Raw genomic sequence first — 26,670 nt, 5'->3', positions numbered from 1 at the left:
CAAACCAGCTTGATGTGTTGTGGGGAGCCTGTAATCCAGAGTGCAGAGTGGAGTTAGTTGCCGAACAAGTTGTCTGCTCCTCATTTGACCTGGGGAGCTAGCAAACTAGGAGCTGGGAGTGGAGCTAAGGATCTGACGGAGTGGAGTGAATACGAACAGGCCCTTAATATTCATACCAACAAGCCATTGCCGCAACCATTTTTATGATGGAAAAAATTGTACTCAGATATAAATATTACAATCTGGACATGAAGTTTTCCAATAAATGGTTTAAATTTGAATTCAACTTATTTGGACACATTTTTTTTCTCCCCTCGAAGTGCCCATAAATATTGAGTTAGTATATGGTATGACTGACAAAGTGTAAACATATTTAGTGAAAATAATATAGTTGAAACCGTTGGAGATGCAAGATACTAGTGAAACATGTTGTCAATTACATGGTTCTCGGTTCTACCCTTGTCAATTGTATCTGCAACTGCATTGAGAAGAAAGATAGAGTTAAGATACGTGGCACAATAGAACCACAACGGAGCTGAAAACCATTCACTCTCGTCGCAAAAAACTAACACCCGACCTTTATAGGATAAACATGCACTTATTAGGAAGACGCATAGTATATAATCTACACCCTCTGTTTCTAAATATAAGTCTTTCTAGAGATTTCAATAGAGATTACATACGAATGCATATAGACATATTTTAGAGTCTAGATTCACTCGTTTTGCTCCATATGTAGTACTTTTTAAAATTTCTAGAAAGACTTGTATATAGGAACATAGGCTTACTTTCTTTGCATTTGTTCGAAAGACACACAATGCAATAGAAATAATGGATATGAAAACCATTTATTCTCTTCGCACAAAAGAACGGTTTACTCAAATTTTATAGGATAAACATGCACTCGTTAGCAAGACAAATTATTGCTACTACACTGTCAGCACAGGATCCGTTCAGCTGCCAAGAGGGTGATAATTAGTCCCTTCGTCCGAAAATATTTATCATCAAAATAAATAAAATAAAATGCATCTAGACGGAGGGAGTACTTAATTAGGAGCACAGGAGACAACACACACCTCCTTTTAAATTCATTCATGGGCACGTTCGCTGATCTAGTGTTTGTGGTGTGCCGACCAAGAGCTTCAGGTCTGGTACATGGTTGCTCAGTCTTGCTGGTAAACAGTGTTGGCCACAACAACTGAAAGCCTCTTTTATAGAATATAGATAAAAATTGATGCCTTTGGATGATGCTTTCAAAATATCTATTGGAAAAGCTTTATGATGGATGGACTGAAAACTCATCGAGTCTTATACAATTGGAAGAGATGAATACAAATAATTGTTCTTCTTTATATATTTTTTGCACATGATAGCACAAAAAAGTGTATTTTTATATGTTTATTTTTGTAGAGTATGAGAATGATGGAGATGTATTATGCCGATGTTCAAAAAGAATCCATCAATAATGGTGTTGACACGATGTTGAGAAAGGGACTAAAAGTTCACCGAGTTATATACAACAATACATGTATATATATGCAATTAGAACAAACAACTAAAAAGCCCGTGGCAACGCACGGGCATTCTCCTAGACCAGTGGACCAAAGGCGTCTGATAGAACTCAGGTGAAGGCCAAGAAGGTTTGGCTCTCGGACATGCCACCAGTAACACTCGATGATACCGACGTGCGGACTGTAAGTTCTGTTTCTCCCTATTTGATTCAAGCTTGAAATATTCATGGATGCTAAACTTCAGTCCGTAAATGAACAAAAAAGGTGGCACTGATCTTTTAGTCAGTTTTCTGCCAATGCCTATGACTTCTGGGGTAACAAGAGTACCACATTTTGCCAATATTTTCAGGTTTGTATGAATAAGGACGAAGTAGTAGTTCATGGGTTATCCCTGATTTCCCCTCTTAGGCGAATATCTAAGCTGAAGATAGTTGGTTCTGTAATTTAGATATCACCTTAGAAACCGCCAAATCTGCTGCTGTTGTTGATTTATTATTATTACTGGGGAACGACTAGAATAGAAAATGAGCTTCGGGTGAAAAAATAGAAAAAATGATCTGAGCCGTTAGCATTGAGATGGATGGTACAGATTTTGGTGGTGGGATCTTTGCGCACGGTTAGCAAAAAGGACCCTCTATTCTTGTTAATTTTCTCCCAACATCCTCCTCCAAACGCGACCACGAGTCACCCTCCCCCTCGCCCATCTCCCTCCCGCTTGTGGACAGTAGCGGCGGTCGAGATCCGCATCCCTCCCCAATCCCCATCTCCGGCAACTACAGTAGCTCGCCTAAGGCAAGCAGATGGGGGCTACTCATCCCCTTCCCCTCTCAGGCCCTTGGAGCGGCTTGTCGGCGTGATCCGTGCCTCTGCCCCCTCTCAAGATCCTAGATCGCTGGCGGCAAGCCGGTGGTGGGCTCCTCCTTCGCCTCTCACGCCCAGGATCAAGGTATACTCTGATACTCCTACTTCCTCCTCTCTCACCTAGATTTCTGTGTGCACATTCGTCAAAGATCTGCTAGGGTAGATGAGGGATCTACAGGAAGGTTGGGCCTTAATGAGGCGGCTGATGAAGACACTAAATCAGAGCAATTGTACACGGGGCACCAATGTGTACCATCCGAAATCACTGAAATAACAATGGGATTATGCAGTGACGGCCATTACATGCAATATTATCGTTATATATGGGCATGTGACTGCTTTGGATGACTCGTGCTATGTACAGAGTTCCTAGATTAATACGAGAACCAATTAAATCTGAACCTGAAGTCAAATTGATGCCATGTTTTAGCCTGTAGATCGTTAATCTGTTGATGCTTTGGTTACATCGATTCTCAGACATGCTAAGGGTGTGTTAATTCTGTTATAAAGTAGTGCATCGCAAGGTGTTTGACTGGTTTAGTGGGGAGAGTGAACCCTTCACTTATTTAGTGCATACAAGATGCATGATTAGTTAGTGTAATGTGATAAGGGGAGATCTCCTATTTTTTTAGTTGATGGCTATAAAGCTTCTTGTCCACAAACAGGAGATTCAGCTAATTTTGAACCAACGATTCAGAAATTTGGTTGAATACATATAAGGGGGGAGCACAACAGGTATGGCCTGAGAAGTTGTTTCACTTGGTCCTGGGATTCTTGTGCATTCTTGAAAATAGCAAATAATATGCATCGCAACATATTTCCAAAGTTGATTTAGAAAATATTTGCTTCATTTCTGCTTTGCATAGCTGCTTTCTTTACATGATGAATCAAGTTGTGGCCCTAGTCTTAAAGTGGCATGAATGTTTGAGACTAAGATCTATGCCAATTTTCTACCAAAAGTTGCCAATATTTGGAAAATTGTAGAGAGGGGCTCGCGCTTGGTGTTCAACCAATCAAATGCCAAGTTTTGGTCTCATGCCAAATTTTGGCCCCAATCCAGTCCTGAAATGTTTGTATTTTTGTAGTATTTTGTTTTAATTGCTCATTGCTAGTGTTCTGCTGTAAATGCCATTCTATACACAGGACATATGAATACTAAATGAGTGCAGCATTGTTCTTTTACATTCTTCTCTCTAGTAGTGGTGCTCGTTGAAGTCTTTCGCCTTGCATACTGGAATCCAAATCGAATGAAAAGCATGGTGAATTGAGGGAGCAAAGAGCAGCATCAATGCTACACTTTGAAGCTGAATCATGGTGAAAGCCTCAAAGGTAGGTTTCTCTGCCACCGGAAATAATTATTCATCTCAGTTCTTTTCTACGGCTATTTGCAGGCTAAGTTGTGTTATAAGTTTGTATTTTTTATGCTTGTGTACACTCTGAGTGTGCCCACCAGTCTTTTTTATATGTAAGCTCTGAGTGTACCTTACAAACTTTTAGTCCACGAAAGAACATAATTATTTCCAGTTTCTTGCCTTGATGTAAACTATAAAATTGTCCATGTATTTGTAGATGGGTGATGCTCTGACACCAGAAGCATCTTGAGTACATATGGACAGAAGAAGTGTACGACTGCAAGGGCGAAACTCATTTGCGTGCGAGATAATTTTAGTTCCTTTGTTGAACGTACACCAACACAGACTTGTGCTGAACTGAATCATATTCGTTTGGTGTTATCTCTCCCTGCAAATGAAGCTTGATGAGAGACAAGCATTCGAACCGGAGGCAAACGTCAACTGAACAATATTATGTCATGTACAATCAAGATAGCAAATGCTCGCTGAGCGGTTGATCATTTTAGTACTTAATATTTGGTTTTGCTGGTCATGTAATAAAAATAATCATCTCATGTTATGGATCACTTCACATGCATGTATGTGGATCAAAGTCGACCCAGAAATGGAATACCTTGCTCACAAACATTTTCAGCAGCCTATTCAGATGTGGGTGTGTATTGCGAGATAACCTTAATGTTAACTTCAATTTTATGTTGCATAATTCATATAAAATATTAGCTCTGTTTTGGATAATCCAGTTTGACATATACATTTAGTTGTGCGTCAAGGGGATGACTTAATTTTCACATATAATCAAATATTGACATGCTTGAAAGAGTTGTCATCAACATTCTGACGATTTGGAAATAAATGAGAGACATGAGGTTGTTACTATAAAAGTGATGTTTATATCTATCTATTTCTAGGGGGTGATTCGTGAAATGTACACTTAAGTGGGAGCAGTCCCCTCCACCATAATCTGTGCCATTCATCTCCCATCCAATGGCTCAGATTTCATTTTTCTATTCTTTCACATGAAGCTCAGATTCTATACTAGTTGCTCCCTTATTACTGGTTTCTCATACATAGACAAAAACAATTCTAGAATATCATCATCCAATTATGAGCATATAGGTTTTAGTATTGTCTCTACTTGTGTGCTGGTAGCCTAATACCATCTACCAAAATGTAGTTAGTAGTTACCTATGGGACAATTGCCTTGTTGATGCCGACTGATATGTGATAATTTGCAGTAGAATGTCGAGTAAACACATAGATATAAGGTGGCATATGTATTTCTTACTTATTTTCTTCATTTTATCATTATAAGGAAAGTATGGATCCCAAGTTCAAAGCCATATCCAATTAGTTTGTCTCTCAAAAAATACAAGGAATGCTAAACGATGATTTACCCATGGAGGCATGGACCGAGATTGCTTTAATTTGGTCGTACAGAAGATTATGTTTGATGACATCCAAAAGACACAAAAAAACAAAACAATTGATAGAAATACATTATCTGGACATGAAATATTGGGTATGTTTTTATATTCATTATATACTTTTTTCTATATTCAAAATTTTTAATTCTAACCAATTATTTTATATACTGATTGTTAATTGTTTTGGCTGGAGACTTGCTTGCTGGTGGCTGGTGACCTGCATGGACCTGGTGGTGCCGTCGGTCGCGGCGCTGCCGCCACCGTCGTTGCAGCAGCTAGGTCGGGAGTAGCCGAGTAGGGGAGAAGCATACTGAAGTCTGGATTCTGCTCCTTCGACCAGCCAGTTGAGGGTTGGAGTCGTCAGCCGGCGCCGTCGTCAGGCATCAGCTAAGTTAAAGAATTGGGAATCAGGCGACTGGCTGATTCGTACGGGTGGGCTGCTCTTAGTGCTCTGCCAATTTGGCCTTCAGATTGTTGCCTGCTTAATTGCTTGTGGGACGTATAAGCACAAAAATAGTGCAAAAAATTACAAATGAAATATAATATTTCAAAAAAATGTTCATCATCATAAAAATGATAACCTTTTAGAAAATATTATTTAAAAACACCACAAAATAAAAAATATCTGTGCTTTTTGAACAACCAAAAAATACTTTCATCTGATGAAATGAAAGTGCGGAACTGAAATAGGTATGACGCACATTGTTATGGTACGCCCAAATTTCATGGTCCAAAAAAATACTCAGTGTAATCTTATTTCTGACGTTTGCAAAAATAGGACTAAAAAGTGTTGCATAAATGGCACATGGAGCAGGTTTCAAGTTTTTGCCCCAAGATCTCCTCTCGTCTCCTTTCATTCGTTCTTTCTTTCCTTTTCCTTGTCATTGGGGTCGAAGGGTATGCAAAACTTAATTAGGCACTATAGAGTTGGTTGTGCGATAGGGGAAAATGACTTTGATGCTTAGCTCGGATGTTTGCTTAGTATGCTTAGAGTTGGTTGTCTGCTTAGTATGCTTAGGATTTGATGTGGTCCATGTCTGGTCTGTACTGCCCTGGTTTGGTGTTAGGTTGATTTGGTTTATGATGCATTTGGTTGCTGTAGGCTGGGTGCACAAGATTTTGTAGACCAAAACATGTCAAAAGCTAATTCGGACGGGTCTTCTGCAAATGATTTTCATCTTCAGACATGCCTTGAGTAGATTATTTAATCATTTTATAAGAATCAATTTAACTTTGTATTGTTGCAGCTTCATTATATATGTACTTACCAGTGCATTTAAAGGTTCAACAATGGAAAAACCACCATCAGTCTTGGCTAGATTGACATTGGAAGAAATATAATGATGAATCATGAACTTCATATAATCGTCGGCCTAGATTGCATGCTCCTTATTTTCAAACTGTTCCTTTAATGGCTGTCAAACTGGTATGCGCGAGCAAGAACTGCAGTATCAATGTGAAGACTTGAGGAAGAAGGTAGTGTTATTGATCTTACAAGGTACATTTTTTTGTGTGTAACATAGTTTTTTATAGTAAAATTGTATCTCTCTATTGGGTATGGCTTTCTAAATGGCATTCGGTGTAACCTGCCAAATCTCTCCCATGCATAAATGATTTTTCAAAGTATAGCACCCAAATGATTCACCCATGACATGTTCTTGGAATTGATTTGTACTACTGATTATTCAAAACACGAGTGTTAGATTTTGTAGTCTGAAAATATGATAATGATGCCGAGAGAAGAGATCATGCGTATGATCCATGAACATGACGTGCAACAAGAGATAGTATGACTTATTCAGAGAACCATCTTGATCCTTCTTTTTTCTTCATAATATTGCCAACCATTGAGATTGTGGTGCGGAAGGTCGCGGGCGCTAGAGATTGTGGCACGGTTTAGAGGGTTGGCCGGCGCGGGAGGCGGCGACTCAGGTAGGGGGCGACGAGCAAAATATTTCAAAAGCCCGTGGCAACGCACGGGCATTCTACTAGTGTTGTTTCAGTGGTATTCTGATGACCCAACATCTTAGTAAGTTTCACCCCGACTTAAAAGTGGATACTGTAATGCGAAATGGTATTACGTACGAGGTTGCCACGCACTATTCCATAGGAACGATTTCATCGCCCTAAGAACGCGCCATCACCTTCAAATGGCATGTTGAGAAACAAGAACTTCCACATGCCGAGCATCAGTACCGGTATTCCTTCTCGAGCTTCTATTTCTTCCGTTAAAAGAGACCCGCGACTTCTAGCGTGACAGACCAGCACTCTAACCAACTGAGCTATTTCCCTTTTCGTTCTCCTCGGATTCCAGTTCAATCTCCCAATCAGTGAGAAATAGACCGTCGGATCAAAAAATCCCTGGGAAAAAAGAAAAGATATCTCGGTAACGAAAACCATAGGAGGTTGTACTGGCGAGACCTAAGAGCCCAAAAGAAAAACCGCCTGGAAGTCCGAGGACCTTTAGTCTTTCTATACGCTAATTCCTCACTGAACCTCAGTCCATAGTTTGACCTATCTTTCTGAAGTCGGGGTGAACTCATTCACCTTACGTCTTGGGTGGAATGGAATCCCCTACCCTGTGTTAAGCATATAGCTAGCGTTTCTGGTGAACTTCACTTCACACCTAAAAAGTCCTGATTGGAAAGAGAAAAACTTACACGCTATAGTGACAGGCGAGGGCGAGCATAGATGATTTTGGGCTTATTTTCTAAAAAAATCACGACTCGGGCAAAAACCGCTGGAGTGAATTGACTTGTAATTATACTCGGTTGGCCTTCTCCTATCCGGGGAATCATCGGTCGAAGTAATCTGGTTGGGATTGAACACTACGGCTTGGAGTTGGGTTAGGGTTGCTCGGAAACACACAGGGCTCGCCAAGCTGGCCGGTGGGGTTGCCGAGCTGCTGTACGAAGAGGAGAGAAGGAGGCAGTTCCGTGCGAGCAGGGGTAGAAGAGGATCTGGGCGAGGCAAGATGGGGGACGATGCCTGCGAGGTGGAGGGAGAGCTCGGGGTTCTGCGTGAGATTAGGAACGATTAATTGCAATCACGAGGGATCAGGGGGATTTTCTTTTATTTCTTATTGGGTGTGTCTAGATGTGCTCTAGTTATTGCACATCTAAGTGAGTGAATCAAGTATAGAGAGGAAAAGAAAAAAGAAAAAAAATATTCACACGAATCTCTTGTGGTTGGCGTCAGACGAGACGAAGCTCCGATTTACCATGCTCAGATGGAGATGCTGTTGGGGATGCCCTTGGCGGTGAGGCCGGCGGCGGCACCCTTGTGGTCGGAGGTGTTAGGGTAGAGCAGCATGTAGGGAAACTTGGCCGGGCCGTTGCGGTTCAAGAGCTGCGGGTCGTGGTTCATGCCCACCACCTTGCTCTCGATCTCCACCAGCCGCTCGCTGAACCGCTTGAACACCTCCAGCGCCTTGGGGTCGGAGGTCCACTCCGGCGTGTCGCGCTGCCCCAGGTAGAGCTCGTCGGAGGAGTGCTTCGACAGCACCTCCAGCAGCGAGATGCCGATGATGGTCTGGATCTGGCTCGTGATGGTGTGGATGAAGGCCCGCTCCGGGTCGCGCTCCAGCTCCGCGTACTCCTCCGTCCCGGGCTCCGGCATGCGGCGCCGGCTCACCGTCGGCCGGTTTGGGAGGAACCCCGCGTACGGGTACTGCCCGAAGTTGACCGCCGCGTGCAGCGCCGACCCGATCCAGATGATGGTGGTGCACGCCTTGGCCAGCTCGCCCACGTCCTGCATCTTGGGCCACCATGGCGCGTCCTTGAGGTCGCCGTGCCCGACCTCCCGCGCCTCCTTCCACCACGCCTGCAGCTCCACGTCGCCCTGGAGCACGCCGTCGTTGGGGTAGTAGATGGCCAGGTACTCGCTCACGTACTCCTCGATGGCGTGCCAGATCGCCAGCCCGTCCGCCGCGTACGGGTAATCCGACACCAGCAGCCGCACCTTGTACGGGCTCGACGGGTCCTCCACCGCCATGCCCCTCTTGATGAGATCGTCGGGCAGGCCCTGCTCGGTGAACTTCCAGTCCTTGTACACCACCGACGACATCCCCAGCGCGAACCGTCATCTCGAAGATGCCGCCGGCGTTGATGAGCGTCTGCATGGTCATGGTGTCGCGGTAGTGCGGGCTCAGCAGCTTGTGCACCGGGTGCGTCACGCTGAGGTGCCGGTTCGTCGAGATCACGAACGGCTCCATCACCGCGTGAGTGTTCAGCCTGCATGCACGTTCCAATCGTATTACATCAGGTGTCTTGGATATGGATGTATCTAGAACTAAAATATGTCTTGATACGTATATTTCCGCGACAAGTAATTCCGAATGGAGGGAGTACTCGTCACTGATTTAATGAGACTTTGTACTAAATCAACGACAGATAATATGGTGCAACAGTTTTCCTCACCTACCAGCGTGCCACGGTGCCAGTTTCATTCAATCTTGTGCTGCACCTAGCCATACTATCTTTTCTACCAACACGGAATAAATTCTGCACCCACTAAATATATTTTATCTCAAAGAAGACTTAATGACCATGAATGACGAAGCCGGCCGGTGAAAAGGAAAGGAGAGGAGAGGCAAAAGGATCACTCACGTCGTTGGCGAAGAAGACGCGGCTGTAGGTGTAGCTGGCGGCGGGGTAGACCCAGGAGTTGGCGACGAAGGAGAGGCTGCCGCGGCCGGGGACGTCGTGGAGGGTGACGGTCTTGAGCAGGAACTCGGAGCTGTGGTAGTTGTTGACGATGATGGCGCCCGGCACCCCGAGCTTCTCCACCTCCCAGTCGAAGGTGAGGCCAAACTTGGACTCCCCCGTCGTCAGCGACGGCAGGCTCGTCACCCACTGCTCCAGCTCCGCCTCCGCGCCCGCCGTTGTCTGCACGCACGTATTATCATTATCAGATTCTCACATGCTTAGTTCATCACTCTGCCGCCCGGCTATTACTACTGATCTTACTTTACTTTGATTATTGAGAGAGATATTAGTTTACTCCTACTTCTCCGTTCAACGCTACTCCCTCTGTAAATTAATATAAGAGCGTTTAGAACACTACTTTAGTAATCTAAACGCTCTTATATTAGTTTACGGAGGGAGTACTATTTGTTGGAAGGGAGAGAGGAGGATTGGTGGAATAGTTTTTTGTATTGCTTGAGTCTCGTGGGCATATATATAGGAGTACATGATCTACTTGGAGTACAAGGCAAGCCGAAATATTTCCTAGTCTAACCTATGTTTCCTAATACAATCACGTTACTCAACATCCCCCCGCAGTCACAACGGTAGCGACGCAGACGGTGAGACTGGAGAAGAATCCGAAGGCAAGCCGACGGACGCCCCCTCACAGTCGTAACAGTCGACGCATCGCGGAGTCGTGGCTGGAGTGGCAACCGACGAGGTTGCTCAAGCAAGGCGATAGCCCTTTGTGCCGTTTGTCGAGGTAGCCGAGAGCGTGGGTGGTGGAGCCCTTTGTGCCGTTTGTCGAGGTAACGCGAGGTGGTGAATATATTGTTACCTACTCCCTTCGTCTCAAAATTCTTGTCTTAAATTTATTTAGATACGGTTATATCAAGTCACATTTTAGTATTAGATACATCTCTATCTAGACAAATCTAAGACAAAAATTTTGAAATGGAGGGAGTACATAGCAAAACATAGTACATTCATGTAAGTTAAAAGTAAACATAATTTATTGTGGAAAACATCGTTAATTATTTTTGTAGTTATAGTATATGCTTGTACTAACGAAATCTAATAGGTAATGTATTTTAAACCGAGTTCAAATCAGTCACGGTATGTGGTACTGTACTAATCAATCGTGGTCTCTCGGTACGAAGGTGTGTGAATGATTGAATGGTCCCTTTCATAAATCGCCAAAAAGATCTCCTATTCACCATCTAGTAGACGCTAATTAAAGTGCAATAAGCGCTCCTTTGACCTAGCCAACCGCCCCTCCAAAAAGCTAGGGTACTCTGCCTCCCGCCGGCGCCGGCACCGGTCCGTCCCGTCTTCGGTGGCCTTAGGACCATGAAGGCGGAGTGATCTCGCCCCTTGCCGGTGGGAGGGCTTTGTTTTTAGATCTTTTTTCGATCTTTGTTAGGATTTGCGTCCTACTCAGGAAGGCGAGACGGCGGCGGCTCCCTGAAGATGGAATAAAGGTCTCCCCGCCTAGCCCCCGTTCCGGTGATGTGTTCAGCATCATCGGTGGGCGTGTGGAGTTGTGTCTCCGACTGATATGTGCTTGGTGGATTTGCTTGGATCTGTTTGTCGTTCGTCTTCGTTCGTATGTCTTCAGGCTGGATCCTTTTAATCTACACTCTTCATCTGCGGCGGTTGCTGTTCTGGTGCGTTGGTTCTATGAAGCCTTAGCACGACGACTTCCCGACTGTCTACTACAACAAGGTTTGCCCGGCTCCGATGAGGGAGGGGCGATGGCAGCGGCGCGCCTTCGGCTCGCTTCAGTGTTTGTAGTCGTCGCTAGGTGGTCTACAGACCTGAACGTAATTTTTATTATTTCTAGTATTAATTGTACTACCATGATTGAAGATGAATAGATTGGAAATTTTCCCTGCAAAAAAAAAAATTAAAGTGCAATAAGCAGCGAGCATACAGTGCACGCATCTACGTCGTCGATCGAAACACCGCCGTGGGCCGTCACGGTATGTTCTGCCCGCATGCGTGGGCCTGCCTTACTTACACTGTGGTGGGTAGCTGGTTTCGCTTGTAACCTCGCGGCCCAATAAATGTGAAAGAACCTAGTCGATGAATACGTACAATGCGCATGCATGTCGCATTATGTAAACCCGTCGATTGTCTAGAAAAATGTAAACCCGTCGAACAATTTTTCCCTGACTTGTTTTTTTTTGGTGAAGTTTCCCCTAACTCGTGTGACCAGGAATTATAGAACAGCATGTGTGGTACAGTGGTAGTTTTAGTGATTAGTGAAAATCAAGACAAACGAGCAAGAGGCTAAAAGGTGTGCAAAATCATAGTGTGATAGTGAACCAAATATTGAACTAGTGTAGCCGAAAATTATTGTGTGACAGTGAAGCAAATATTGAATTAGTATTGGGTGTGACTGATAAAGAGTAAACACATCTCTACTCTTATAAAAAATAGAGTTGATGATGATGGCGTGCATGCCATCCTGCAATATAGGCCGTTCGATTTATATCTGACGGATAGGAAGGAAACCATGACAATTTTATAAAAAGATATCCGCACTCCTCTTCACATTTGCATATAAGGCCTTCCCTCGCTTATCCTTATCTCCCACAAGACAAACTTATCATATAAAATGCATCTTGATGTTCCGTGCAACGCACGGGCATCTTGCTAGTTTAGTGAAAATAATACTGAAACATGTTGTCAATTACATGGTTCTCGGCTGCACCCTTGTTAAGAGCATCTCCAACAGAAGCGCTATATAAGCGACGCGGGGTATAAAAACTGCTTTTAGCGCGCACGGACCCGATTTGGAGTCTCTAGCAGCCGCACAAAAAACACGCGTAAGCTATAACTAATGCAGCGCGCGCATTAAAAAGGCATCGCGCGCAGCATATTTAGTGCATCCAGTAGCGCGCGCTGCAAACTCTGGGCTGCTGTAGATGGGACCGCTTGATTGGGACCGCTGGACTCGCGCGCGCAGCATATTTTGCATCGCTTGTTGGAGCAAACGTCTTCTAGCGCTTTAAAAAGAACTACTTACGCGTTGTAAACCCGTTTTTTGGGCGGCTGTTGGAGATGCTCTAAGATATTAGCTCTGGCAACTACATTGAGTTTTCCTTCTTCCAATTTTACTGGGATACGACAAGTTGTCCTTCACTGCTTCCCCGATTTAAAAAGTTGGAAATTGTAGGTGGAAGATACAGTTTTGAGTTAAGTAAAACTTTGGTCACAGAATGAGTGAGGACAAGAACGATTCGAGCTGATGAATGTTCCTTTTCAAGTGCAAATGCTATACAGTAGTTGCTACAATTATCCCCTTTCAAGTTTACCTTACACAGGTCCACAGTTCCACATTACTATATTACACATGGGAGAGGGGCAACCCAGTAATGGTTCAAGCAGACAAGTACGTAGAGATCATCAAATGATATGTATACTCACCTATACACCAATACCCTTGTATATACTTCCCACTGGCCTGCATCTAATGGCCCGCTTGTCGCTGCTCCCACCTAAGGTCCTCCGAGAACTCCATCATAGCAGCTCTCGGATCGCCACCTGTGACGGACAGGTAGTACTCGGCAGTTCCGTCATCCACATGCAAGCTTCGCCTCACCGACTCGAGAATCCGTTTGCTTTGCCTTTTTGCAGCTGCAGCGTTTGCCACGGATTCTGCGTTTCTATTCGGGTGGCCCTCGGGATAAAAGACGGCGACCTCTCTCTTTGAGTTGTGATCCATCTCAATGTAGCATGTGCTCCCCAGAAGGATTTCTGGATCACTGATTGGTATCAGAAGCCTCTCCCTCGAGTAGATACCGTGGTCACTCATCATGTTGTTGAACCGTTTGATATCGGTCACCTGCTTGAAGTTCACATGATATCAGATACGGTTTGACGAAGAACAGAGAAGGTTTGCTCACACAAGCACAGTACAGCTGCATATCTTTCTGAAACAGTGGAAATATTTGCCTGGAATGGTACAAATTACCGGCATTCAGCCACTGACAAATGGAGTAGCTGAGCATACCAATTGTTTTCAAATTTAAGTTGCATAGACAGCTTTGTCAATAACAGTAGTCCAAAAAGTCTGAACATGTGTGTGGTCAATGTTTCAGATTAGGACTGTGCTAACGACCAGTCCGCACGACTAGTTCCTACGCGTAATATGAGAAGAAAATGGAAGTGCTTGAAATAGGATTTGAACCCAGGTCTATGCAATAGTGGTTGAGCCTAATGACCAACTAAACCAACATTTGTTGTTGTCTATTGTAGACAAACAATGTTATCTGAACCTTTCTTATTTCTGCCATATCAGAAAAAATAAAGTTTGGCTTGGTAACTTTGGCATGACCAGCGTGATTACTATGGTATGAGCAACATGATAAGGCTGGTAACTACAGTACGAGAAGGTTAAGGCATGGGGAAGTATGGCAATTTAACACGGGAATTACTGGTGAAAATGTTTCAAAAACTGTTCCCCCTTGGATGAAAGATAACATGGTGTTTAAAACGTAAGATATTAGTTATCAAGTCTGTGATATCATGCTTTTTACACAGAAATTCCCGGGTGTATGTTTTTCAACAAATAAATCTGGTCAAAAATTACAGTGGCGTTTCTATGGGAGTTATCAACTTTGTATGTGTCTGTTACCATGCTATTTACATAGAAATTACCGGGGTTGCCCCCCCCTCCCTCGCCACAGTCGCCACATTTACCAGGATCGGGTACATAAGTTATTAGGTCTACCATGTATGAGTTATCATGTTTTTTGCACAGAAGTTATCGTGGCATGTTTCAGCGACTTGCCCCACCCCCACCCTCGCTGATCAAGTTATCAGGACCGGGGTACATAAGTTATTTGGTCTGCCATGTTTGAGATATCATGTTATTTGCACAGAAGTTACCGTGGTATGTTCCAACGACTCCCCCCACCCCCACCCTCGCCGAAGTTATCGACAAAGTTTCTAGGACCGGGGCACATAAGTTATCGGGTCTATGAAATGTGACTTACCATGTTGTTCACACGAAAGTTACCGGAGGATATTTCATCACCCCCCCCCGGGGGGGGGGGGGGGGGGGGTCGGTAAAGTTAGCAGGAACCGGGTACATAAGTTAGCAAGTCTGTGATGTGTGAGTTACCGCTATTCACAGAAAACACACCCGGGGGGGGGGGGTTATATTTCATCAACTCTTTCTCCATTCTTTCCAAAGTTAACATGGCGTTCGTATGTACATGAGTTATCGAGAGTATGTTTAGAGCAAAAAAAAAATCTAGGGTCACAATTACCACGTTGTTCAATAAATTACCGGATGTATGCTTTTCAACAACTTTTTTTCCCGGGTCAAGAAAGTTATCGTGTCTAGGCTCGGTAACTTATCAGGTCTGCTATATGTATATACCAAGTTATTTACACATGAGTTACCGAAGGTGTTTTCCAACAAAAAAATAGCAGGCTCAAAAAGTTACCATGTTTCAGCTAATTAAGTTACCAGCTAAGCGCTGTGTATATTACCATGCTCGGGATAGATGGCAAGAACCACTAAATTTGGAGCAAATCTCGCCCAACCCAGCAAATTACGATTTCATTTTGTCGAACTAGTTAACTCAACTAGAAACATGTAAAACCAAGACAAACAACATTAGTTAGCGGGTTGGTCTGTGCGTGCTGAAACTTTCAAGGGGTTGTGGGCTCGAGTCCTAGTACTCGCAAATTATTTATTTTTCATTTTTCCATCGAAACCAGCATCCACCAGAAACGGGATAAGTGGGAGGTGGAGATCACGGGCGGGATAAGCGGGATGTGGGAGATCACGTGATTAGCGGGAAACAGTGGACGCAAGAAAGAACAGATCGGAAGGCGCGGTCAATCGTAGGATTCAGATCCAACGGCGCGCGATTCGTGCGGATCTGTTGCAAACTGACAGTCGGCAGGAATTTAGCATTCTCGTTCAGATTAACTCTATATCAGCAACATTGAAGATAAAAAGGGTTATTAGCTGAAGGTGCATGGGCACTCTACAGCCTTGCCTTACTATCAATTGTGGCAACATTATGGAAACCAAACCTCGAGAGCTAGCTCAATTACTTTGAGACCTAACAAAGTAAGCCACTGCAGCCTTACTATCGATTGGAACATTCAACATTTTAACTGATACAACCGAGCAATGAGTATTGACAGAATTCGGGAAGAAGTGTATCTGTTCTATCACCAAACGTTGTATCATGAGCATTATCAGATAGCCAACAATTAAAACATGATGAGTTATGCTAATGACAACGGTGGTGAGTTCTGCGACAGTGAGAATGTTGATTGTTTTTCATGATCAGAAATTATTGTAGTGACTTGCAACTTTTGCTTATTTTACATTAGATAGACTATCTGTTAGACAATCACTCATGACTTCCATAGTTGTAATTCAAGTTCCAGGAACCCCATCCTGTGATAAGAACTAAGAAGGCATAGTCTCGCATCATACATCTTGCGATATTATAGGATTTGATACTACTAGCACGGAATCTGCCAAGTTCAGTATGGGTTGGTGTTGCCTCATCAGGCACCAAAGCAGTACAAGGTAGGATTCAGCTAACACCGATACCTGAAGAATAAGCTTCAGACGGGGAGGATAGACAGATGATACCTGGACGGAGTACTTGAGCGCGACGCCGGGGACGGTGTCCCCGCGACGGACGGTGTGCGAGAGCGCGAAGCGGGCGAGGGAGGCGGCGCGCCAGAAGGCCCTGGTGGCCGGGTCGCCGAGGACGCGGCGCACGCCCCAGGGCGCGCGGAAGGCGGCCTCCAGCACGGCGCGGTCGGAGGCGACGGCGCGCCAGAGGCGGCAGACGCAGGCCGCCCGCGCGACGTCCGCGGGCGGGAGCCGGTGCAGGACCGCCCGCAGCAGGTCGGCCGGGAAGTCGCCACCGCTCATCGGGGACGGCGCCTCCGGGCCGGGTTTGGTGGCGGGGGAGGTGGGGAGGGCGTGGCCGGCGACGTCTCCGGCGCGGCTGCTCATGGCGACCGGGAGGCCCGCGCCGTGGCTGCAGGTGGGTGGGGGCGGCGGCGGCGGCGTGGCGGGGGATCCTACCTATGGATGGACGGGGGAAGAAGGCGCGGGCCGTGGTTGACTGGCTGTGGCTGCGAGGGGGAACGGAGATGTGTGGCGCTCCAGGGCGGGTGCGTGCACGACTCGCGGACCATTCCTCCACGCCTTGCATTATCACCAACTGTAAATATTCTCATTCAAAAAACTGTATATTCTCATAAAAAAAACTGTAAATATTCTCACTAAAGTTGATCCTTCAAAAAAAAGTTGATTTCAAAAAAAAGGTGGAGACACTTATTTAGGACGAAGAGAGTATAATGTATTAGTGTGTACTAGATTGTTTTAAAAAACTTATTAACATATAGCAAATTATCGTTGTATTTTTCGTACGACGACAACCTTCTCGCAGGCCCCCCTCCTCACGCACTCAAACCGACAAGTCTCTACCTCACTTTCGGCTAAAAACAATGGGACCGTGTCGTCGCCAGCCCCGACTCACTCCAGGTTACAGCGTCCCCGTCCCAGCCTCAGGGGCAACGCGCGCCTGCGAATCATTTGACGCAAGAAAAACATCTACATTGCATGAGGAATAAGAAAAATCATTTCTTAACAATATCTCATTCTTCGTGTCGCCCTCTCAAATTGCGATGAACGTTTTAGTCGAGCACAAACCAGCGTCGTTGCGCCGTCGTTACCAAAAAAAATGTTTACAAGGGAACCACGGGATCCATATTTCGTGCAACTTCCAACTATTAACAAGGACATGCCATAAGAGAAGTCGGCTACAAAAACAGTTAGCTATTTTCCTACTTAGTTTTTCCTCACTAAGCCGTTCAAACATTTTTGCGAAGACAACACATGGCTTGTGATGCTGAACTTGTGTCGCCTAAAATTTCACCAAACCACATCTAAGATTACATAAGATCTAGAGGGTTGCCTCCGGTGATCATCAACTTGTGACGGTCACCGTTACCGAAAATGGTCTTAGGTGATGGTTCTTCCTCCGTCACCATGATTTTTGTCACAAGGGGTGGCATGTTTTGTAGTGGGGAGGATCAATTCGAAGCATGTGATCCCTTGTGACCTATCCTTTGAAGAGTGCCCGAGGGAATAGTGGTCTATCCTTTGAATTGTTCCTCGGCACTATTCCCTCTGCCACGCTCGCTGCAGCTTGTGTTTGTGCTGCCCAACCGACCGCCTCCGAGCAAACACCAATTACGTGGCTGGTGAATCCCCGCTGCCTGACGCTATTAGACTAGCCACAATAGATAGTAACATACACATTTCCCTAAACTATATTACTACTTTCATAGTGGGTAGTAACTTAAGTGTGGTAACATGCAAATATTCATTTATCAGGTTATAGACTCATATTGCATTGGGATATGTGATGTTACAGTAACTAGCTAAGTTACTACAACTACCTCTCTCTTCATTAACTCATTGCCACATAAGCAAATTTGCTGAGTTGGACTTGATGTTACTGCTGAAGTTACTCCCACTGTGGCTAGTCTTAGCGAACTAGGAAAGGGTCGAGAAGTGTCTCCTTCCCTAGATTTCGTCGATGATGTCCCAAGCACCACCCCCGAACCAACGCTCGATGGTGGGAGCGAGAGTCGGAGTGAAGTGGAGTCGAGCATCCCCGGACAACAAAGGCACGGGAGACGCCAACATTGGCGGGAGCAATGAGGCGGCGAGGGGTTGTGGGCGGGGTGAAGAGAGCAAGCGATGACAAAAATTATACTCCCTTCGTTCATTTTTGTAAGTCGTTTCAGACAACTTAAAATAGGCTGTTTTGCACATTGTCTGAAATGTCTTCAAGGTCTTATAAAAATGAACTCCAGAGAGAGTATATGATACGTACGAAAATGGCTTGCAGTAAGTGCCGTTGAAAGCAAGCACAATTACCGTGACAAAGTCAATCTCTCAATACAATGACCAGAGTGCATTTAGTTTTACTCGTATAAATAAAAAACTAAAGCAAGCTACCCTCAAACTCGGTCGACCTGGAGCTGCCACATACACCCAGCGAAGCAGCATTGCCTACGCTCGCAGGTTCTAGCGGCGACACTGTAGAGACGGCCCCACAGGCTTCGTCCCCACTCACAACGCAGAATACCGGAAACACCCCTCGCCGCCAAGCCCGCAGCCCCTGCCCTTATCCTCTTCCTCTGTTTTTCCCCACTTTGCCCCCACCCCACCCCTCGCGGGGGCGGCGGCGAGGCCACCCATCACCGCATTTGCCTACTTCTTCCCCGCCCCGGCTTCCCGCTCGTCTCGTCTCGGCTCGGACTCCCACGCCACCCAACGCCACGCCGTCGCCCTCGAACCCTCTCTCCGCGGAGCACGCCGGCTCGAAGGAGCTCCGAGCGGAGATCCCTGCGAGCTTGCTCGACTGCTGCTTCAGAGCCGGTGACAACCACCAACTTACTCGCATTGTTCTAAGAATCCCTTCCATTCTCATCTTTGTTTTACTTGCCGTGGTGAATCTAATCCAGATATTTCTATATGGCAATGGGCGCTCTGACCCTTCCAGTTCTCTGTGAATCTGTCTGCGGCGCGGTGGAGTGGAGTACTCTCTTCATTTTTTCCAACCAAGTCGTTGGTTCACTTCAAGGTGGTTTCGCCAGATTTGTACAGATAGTTTGATTGGAGTGTTCGGGCCTGAGGAATCGGGTAAACAGCTGGGCGTGATTCTTGGTGATATTCCATGGAAGCCGTGCACGGTATACAGTCCCTGGCTTCAGGAGACGGCCACCACCACCTTTCCCGGACCCTTGGGCCGGCGCTGCTGATCTCCGTGGGCTATATTGATCTTGGCAAGTGGGTGGCCACGGTCGACGCCGGGGCTCGGTTTGGGTACGACCTCGTGCTGCTGGTGCTGCTTTTCAACTTCTCATCGGTTCTGTATCAGTACATGTGCACCTGCATCGGCATGGTCACCGAGAAGAATCTCGCACAGGTACCCGATTCACGAGTTATTTCTTGCTGCTGCTGTTGTTGTTCAGACATCCACCGTATAGTTCTAGTTCTTACTTGTGATGCGCTTATATGGATTTCAAGATCTCCGACCAGGAGTACAGTCGGTTCATATGTGTCGGCCTTGGTGTCCAGGCAGGATTGTCTTTGCTTACTTCAGAACTAACCATGGTATGCCACTATGTCTACAGGCATTTGTTTTGTTTTGTTTTGTTTTGTTTTGTTTTGTTTTGTTTGTCAAAGCTTCATTCTAGAGTATTTTGTATTGGATTGGTATGTAACTCCTCACTTTTCTGAACATTTAGTATTTTTTCTGTTTCAGATTTCAGGCATAGCAGTTGGATTCAACCTTGTATTTGATCACGATGATCTCATCACAGGCATTATTTTTGCATGCGTTGTAATTAACCTGCTGCCGTATCTCTTATCCCCTCGGGTAAGTTTATTATTGACCCTGGAACTAGTAATTCTTGATAGGTTCATCTAACTCCTCTATGACCCTATGTGCTTTTCATATATTATTTCTGACCATTCTAGGACAAGAGGATGTCTGGAATGTTAAATGCTTGCATAGCGGGCTTTACGATCCTTTGTTTTGTGCTTGGTTTGTTAATCAGTCAACCAGAGATACCTCTCCATGTGAATGTGATGTTCCCCAAGTTGAGTGGTGAAAGTGCTTACTCACTGATGGCACTTATGGGTGCAAACATAATATCACACAATTTTTATGTTCACTCATCAGTTGTTCAGGTATTTTCCGATGCCTCTTGCTCATACGTAGTTTTAATTGTCCACATATTTGGATTTACATTTGAAGTTGCAGTAGCTGTGTCAAACTGTCTTCCATTATGAGTTGTTTGGTTATATGTTGCAACTTGTGTTGATATCTGGTGTGTGTCATATTTCATAGTTTCAGATACAGATTATGACATCCACGATGCTGAATACATAATAATAACCGTTCATCACAAAAAGGGGCAAGCACCCGCCAAAAATACTAAATAGCTGGGCGTTGGGCATTATGCTTGTGTTCGGTGTCATGTCTCAAGCAGCTTCTGCATAGCATTTGATTTGTTTCGTGTCATTCCACTCGTCAGAATTATCATCTATACCATAGGAAATAGTGCTTCAACTATGCTGCTATGATCATTGAATCACTCATGGGGTATTTGGTTCAAGGAAGGGGTGAATGGAAGACCCATCATGCTTTCATCCCTCATAAGCACAAACTAACAAAAATGAGGATGGAGTCATCCCCGAAAATTCATGGAATGATCAGTTGATGATGGACCAATCCACCTTCGCATGAAGAGGCGGTCCTCCAATCCAACATTCAATTGAAGTATTAATGTTTCCAGGGTTGTCGGACAATGTACCTTTTTTGCTAAATTTTCATTCTTATTATGCGAAGGGGAGCCTTGGCGCAGTGGTAAAGCTGCTGCCTTGTGACCATGAGGTCATGGGTTCAAGTCCTGGAAACAGCCTCTTACAGAAATGTAGGGAAAGGCTGCGTACTATAGACCCAAAGTGGTCGGACCCTGCGCAAGCGGGAGCTACATGCACCAGGTTGCCCTTTTTTTTCATTCTTATTATGCAAGTAAACATGGAGAAAATGGTATTGCATGTTTTCATTAAATGTCATGTGGATTGTTTCCTAAGTGAATGATGCTAACGGAACTAGCACTGTTACATTTTGTGTTTTTTATTACGTGGTTAATTCAACTATTAGAAAGTCTGGAAAACTATTAAAATTTGGTTATGATAGTTCAGAAATATTGTAGAACACATCAGGTTAACGTGGCAATGCACTCTGTATTCCCTGATTCCACTATTATTTACAAACAAGTCAATTTTACTATTTATTCCTGCTTATTGGAGTTCATTTTATCATATATGCAGGTTCAAAAGAGGTCTCATGTTCTTACCCTTCGTACCCTGTTTCATGACCACCTTTTTTCTATATTATTCATTTCTACTGGAGTTTTTCTTGTGAACTATGTTCTGTTGAGCTCAGCGGCATCGGAATCTAGTCACAATGTGATCCACTCCTTTCATGATGCTGTAGATCTGATGAACCAGGTTTGTGAGTCCAGTTTCTACAGTATAAATCCAAATATTAAAATTACAATCATGCCTTTTGGTGTTCTAAGTATACATTGAAATTTCTTCCTGAGTTTCTCTGGGTTCTTGCCTTCTGCAGATATTTACAAATCCCATGGCTCCACTTGTGTTACTAGCGGTTCTTCTCTTTTCGAGCCACATTATTTCGTTGACATGTGTTATCGCCAGTCGTGCAGTTATGGAGAATTTCTTTGGTGCAAATCTGTCTCTTTCTGCGCATCATGTGCTACTCAAGGTTCTTTCCATGATTCCTACTATCTATTGTGCAAAAGTAGCAGGCTCCGAAGGGATATATCAGTTACTCATTCTTTGTCCAGTAATCCAGGGCATGACCCTGCCCTCCTCTGCTATTCCTGTTTTCCGTATTGCCTCATCACGGTCAATGATGGGCAACTACAGGATATCTCTGTACGTTGAAATACTAGCCTTCCTTGCATTTCTTCTTATGTTGTTCACAAATATCATTTTCGCGGCCGAAATCATGTTCGGTGACAGCAGCTGGACAAACAACCTGAAAGGGAACACTGAAAGCCCTGTCATAATTCCACATGCTGTACTAATTCTAATGTCTTGTGCGTCTATTGCTTTTACACTCTTCCTGGCTGTGACTCCAATAAAATCAGCCAGTAGTGAAGCTGAAACTCATGAGTGGTCTGTGCACTCTCCGAGAGAAGCACTGGGCACCACTCATCACACAGAAGATACTTATCCGGAATATATTGCGCGCGAAGAAATTCAAAGGTATTCTGTTGATGTTGTTCCAAAGGATTCATTGGGAAGTCATAAGAAATCAGCTTTGGAGCATACTGACAGTTCTGAAACCACTGCAGAATCCGATAACGGGGCTCAACAATCAACTGCTCATATGGCGACTATTCCTGAGGCTGACTCCTTAGCGCCCTGCAACCTCGAGGAGTCAAAATCAGTTGTTAGGGTTGACTTTACAGAGTCAACTACAAAGGTTTCTACTGCCATGGTAGTAGAACAAAGTTCAGCAGAGAATATCAAAATGAAGAGCACGGCTGAGAAAGATGTCGAAGTTGAAGCAGATGTTTGCACAGACAAGGACAATGAGACTTCACATAATGTGAGCTCCAGTAATAAGTCCACTGGAGGCAAAGCACCCTCTTCATCTTCCAGTGATCCACCATCCCTTGCTATGAGCAGGTATAAAGAAGCTGATGCTATCAGTGGCAGTAGTGGCCTCTCAAGGCAGCCTGGTTTGGGCCGTGCTGCAAGGAGACAGTTAGCAGCTATTCTTGATGAGTTCTGGGGGCATCTTTTTGATTATCATGGTAAGTTGACACAAAAAGCTAATTCTGAAAGGATCAACCTTTTGCTAGGACTGGACTTGGGAGTAGATGGTTCAGCTGGGAGAACGGATAACCAAAACACTCAAGCTTCCAAGAACCCCTTAGCGAGAGATACAGTGCCAGGATCAGGCATCTCTAGCCCATACTTGTCTTTTGGGCTTCAGATGGGTGCCATGGGGTCATCAGCCTGGTCACAGAGCATGCATTTACCAAACACAGACGCTCTGAGTTCAAGCAGCACGTTTCTTGACCAAAATGCAAAAGAAATCACGAATTATGATGGGGCACCTTACTGTGATAACCAGTTGTGTCAGCCTGCTACCATTCATGCTGGGTATCAGCTAGCAAACTATCTAAAAGTGATAGATGCAAGTCGGCGTTCACGTTCCAGCATTCCACTGAAGGCACAGCGACCTCCTATATCTTCTGAATCCGCTGGTTCCAACTATGCTGGCTCTGCTATTCGTTCATTTGGTTCTACCACTTTGCAGAACCCAACAATGAGCGGCTTAAGTACAATGATGGTAGGAAGATCGTATTACGATCCCACTACCATTCTTGGTGGTGGCTCATCTGCTTACCCAAAGAAGTACCAGAGCTCACCCGATATATCTGCTGTAATTGCTGCAAGCAGGAATTCACTGTTGAATAAAGCAAATATGGGCAGTGCTGCTGGAAATCAGTCATATCTTAGTAGGGTGGCATGTGAAAAATCACGTGATGTGGACGCAGCAAACATGTTACAGAGCTCTATGCAGTCGAGTATGAACACCAAACCAGCATCACTTTGGTCCCGGCAACCATTTGAACAACTGTTTGGTGTGCCGAGTGCAGAGTTGAATAATAGGAGCGAGGTGAACACCGAGCGCAGATCAAATGTCACCAAGGATGATTTCTCATACAAGGAATCCGAAGCAAAGCTTCTCCAGTCTCTTAGGTTTTGCATCATGAAGCTCTTAAAGCTGGAAGGGTCGAGATGGCTTTTTAGGCAGAATGGTGGTTGTGATGAAGATCTAATTGACCAAGTCGCTGCAGCTGAGAGAGTTTCACAAGAAACCACAAATGGCATGGACGTTAATTGCATGCACGGACAGCTCAATTGTGGTGGTGATTGTGTTTGGCAGGCTTCCCTGGTTGTTAGTTTTGGTGTCTGGTGTATCCGTCGGGTGCTTGACCTGTCCCTTGTGGAAAGTAGGCCAGAACTTTGGGGCAAGTATACTTATGTTCTCAACCGTCTTCAGGTAACCCTTTTGCCTTATTATTTTTCAGGCTTGCAGTAGACTACAACATGCACCCTTACGCTGAAAAAGGCAACCTGAGAAGTGGATCCCGACATTGTTTGCTCATCCATTTAGCAAAGATTCTTTTAACATATTGACATTCAAAATGAAGTTCCAGTTTCCAGTAAACTACTCCCTCTGTTCCAAAATGCAGTGCATATTTTGTTTTCTAAGAGTCAAACATGTTATATTTGACCAAGTTTAAAGGGGAAAAAATAACATCCAGAATACAAAATCAATAACAATAGATTCGCCATGAAGCGTACTTTTTATTTTCTTTATTTAGCATTTTAGATGTCGATAGTTTATTCTATGAACTTGGTCAGACGTAGACATGATTGAATGAAGTTGAAACAGGGGGGTGTATGCTAGAGTCGCAGTTAATTTGAGGATATATCAACTATTCGAACATAAGAATTTGAGAATATGTCAACTAACCATGGAGGGTGGAAGAACTGTTAGTACATGACATAACTGAACTTAGCGTGGTGATTGGAACGTACTGTTGAGCATATATCAATTTCATGTCATTCTCATCGCATATTCTGTTTTCTGATATCTTGTTTACCTTATTTGATGCAGGGGATCCTCGATCCTGCATTTTGTAAGCCTCGGAAACCCGTCACCGGGTGCTCATGCCTCGAGAAAGCACGTCTGGTCGCCAAGCCGATGCCCGCCACCTTCACCGCCATAGCTGACATCTTGCTGTTGATCAAAGATGTGGAGCAAGCCGTTTCGGGCCGGAGGGGTCGAAGCGGCACGGTGGCAGGAGATGGTGCCTTCCCTAAAGGGAAGGAAAACCTTGCTTCTGTGCTCAAGCGATACAAGCGTAGGCTCTCGAGCAACAAGCCACCTGCCGGACCATAGCTGTCAGTCAGCCTCTCACCAAGCCTCTGTAGACTGTAGGGTTCTTGTTACCACTGCTTCTTCTCGTATATTGGGTTTTTCTGCTGCATGCCGTACGCCTGGAGGCTTTTCGATCTTGGTTCAGTAATGGCAATCGACTGTAACTGGTTTTGCCCATATAATGGCAATTCACTCTGGTTTTTCCCATATAATGGCAATTGCATAGTGTTCTACAAGGGCAAGGTGTGAACGGTCACTGTAGCTGCTTCGAGCGAGATGTACAAAAAATCGTTGGTAGTTTGTTGAAGTGGCTCTGTAAATTTGACTGTAACTCAAATTCCTCTTGTGGCTAAATCTTTGTATTTCAATGTTTCCGCGGCTTTTGCCGCCCCTTTCCACAAACAAGTACTGAAAACCCTAGGATCCAGGAAATGTCCTAACTGATGCACCGCGATCGTGACATTGACCACTGTCTCTTTTATTTTTCAGTAGTATTTGAAATACTCGCTGCTATTTGTGATATTCAGTTCTTAAAATAATAAAATATGATTTCCATACAAAGTTCTACAGGTGCGCATGAGCAGGTGAGAGCTATGTAGAACATTGTCTGTGATGGTCTGCATCCTCTATGGACTTCACATTTTCAGGCCTCCTTTGGTTCATAGGATAAAAATGTTGTAGGAATAGGAAAATCATAGGAAGTGAGATGACATGCATCTCAATTCCTATAGAGAAAGAGATGTCATTCGATACATAGAATAAGAATTTTTTCATTGAGTCTTAACTAATGTTTTTTTTCTCCAAAATGTGAAGAATTGATTCTTATCTTATATAGGAATAGGAATCCATTCCTACAAACCAAAAGGTCTCAAAGAAAATTTTCCTATGCAAATTCTATTCTATAGAAATCTTATGACATTTCTATAAATCAAAGGAGGCCTCAAGTCTATAAAGAAGAACTTTACTGTGCCCTGGACCTGATGCCGACCATCTAGGACCGATTGACAAAGTTACCACAAGTGTACCTACCACCATAATAATAAAAAATTAGCTCTATATGGATCCTCATCAACTTTAAAGTACAAAAGCTAAACATGAAACTGCAAAGTTGTAACCAATAATCAGTCACATGCATTGGTTTTCCGTCTCTGGCATTGATTGCTATATACTCCCAACTTTGAATAAAATTCTTAGAGCAAGATTGATTGTTATATGCTCCCATCTCTGAAGAAAATTCTTGGAGCAACTCTAGCGAATCCCCTGTC

At 44.4% G+C, this 26,670-nt stretch overlaps 2 protein-coding genes and 1 pseudogene across 5 annotated transcripts; 1 reads left to right on the top strand and 2 right to left on the bottom strand.

Moving 5' to 3' along the window:
• Nucleotides 1–8,202: 8,202 nt before the first annotated feature.
• Nucleotides 8,203–9,733, bottom strand: LOC123087172 (linoleate 9S-lipoxygenase 1-like; annotated as a pseudogene).
• A 3,344-nt stretch (nucleotides 9,734–13,077) lies between these two features.
• On the bottom strand, nucleotides 13,078–16,995 carry LOC123087173 (F-box protein At1g55000). Its single transcript, XM_044509098.1, has 2 exons — nucleotides 16,465–16,995; nucleotides 13,078–13,683 (listed from the first exon to the last, which is right to left on the bottom strand). Exons 1-2 carry the CDS (start codon nucleotides 16,834–16,836, stop codon nucleotides 13,309–13,311), a joined length of 747 nt encoding a protein of 248 aa, XP_044365033.1. The 5' UTR covers nucleotides 16,837–16,995; the 3' UTR covers nucleotides 13,078–13,308.
• Nucleotides 16,996–19,024: 2,029 nt separating this feature from the next.
• LOC123087171 (protein ETHYLENE-INSENSITIVE 2) lies at nucleotides 19,025–25,773 on the top strand. Of its 4 annotated transcripts, XM_044509096.1 has the most exons (10): nucleotides 19,025–19,278; nucleotides 19,403–19,828; nucleotides 19,930–20,016; nucleotides 20,168–20,281; nucleotides 20,383–20,595; nucleotides 21,745–21,924; nucleotides 22,046–22,201; nucleotides 22,590–22,707; nucleotides 22,797–24,520; nucleotides 25,142–25,773. In XM_044509096.1, exons 2-10 carry the CDS (start codon nucleotides 19,577–19,579, stop codon nucleotides 25,424–25,426), a joined length of 3,129 nt encoding a protein of 1,042 aa, XP_044365031.1. In that variant the 5' UTR covers nucleotides 19,025–19,278; nucleotides 19,403–19,576; the 3' UTR covers nucleotides 25,427–25,773. The 4 variants fall into 4 exon arrangements, with proteins under 4 accessions (XP_044365031.1, XP_044365029.1, XP_044365032.1 ...); XM_044509094.1 differs by having other exon boundaries at nucleotides 22,046–24,520; XM_044509097.1 differs by lacking the exon at nucleotides 25,142–25,773 and having other exon boundaries at nucleotides 22,046–22,707; nucleotides 22,797–23,032.
• The last annotated feature ends 897 nt before the right edge of the window (nucleotides 25,774–26,670 follow it).

The sequence above is a fragment of the Triticum aestivum genome, chromosome 4A (assembly GCF_018294505.1).
Source record: "Triticum aestivum cultivar Chinese Spring chromosome 4A, IWGSC CS RefSeq v2.1, whole genome shotgun sequence".
Lineage (NCBI taxonomy): Eukaryota > Viridiplantae > Streptophyta > Magnoliopsida > Poales > Poaceae > Triticum > Triticum aestivum.
Note: the sequence above shows the minus strand (reverse complement) of the source record. Positions and strands in the feature narration are given on the sequence as shown.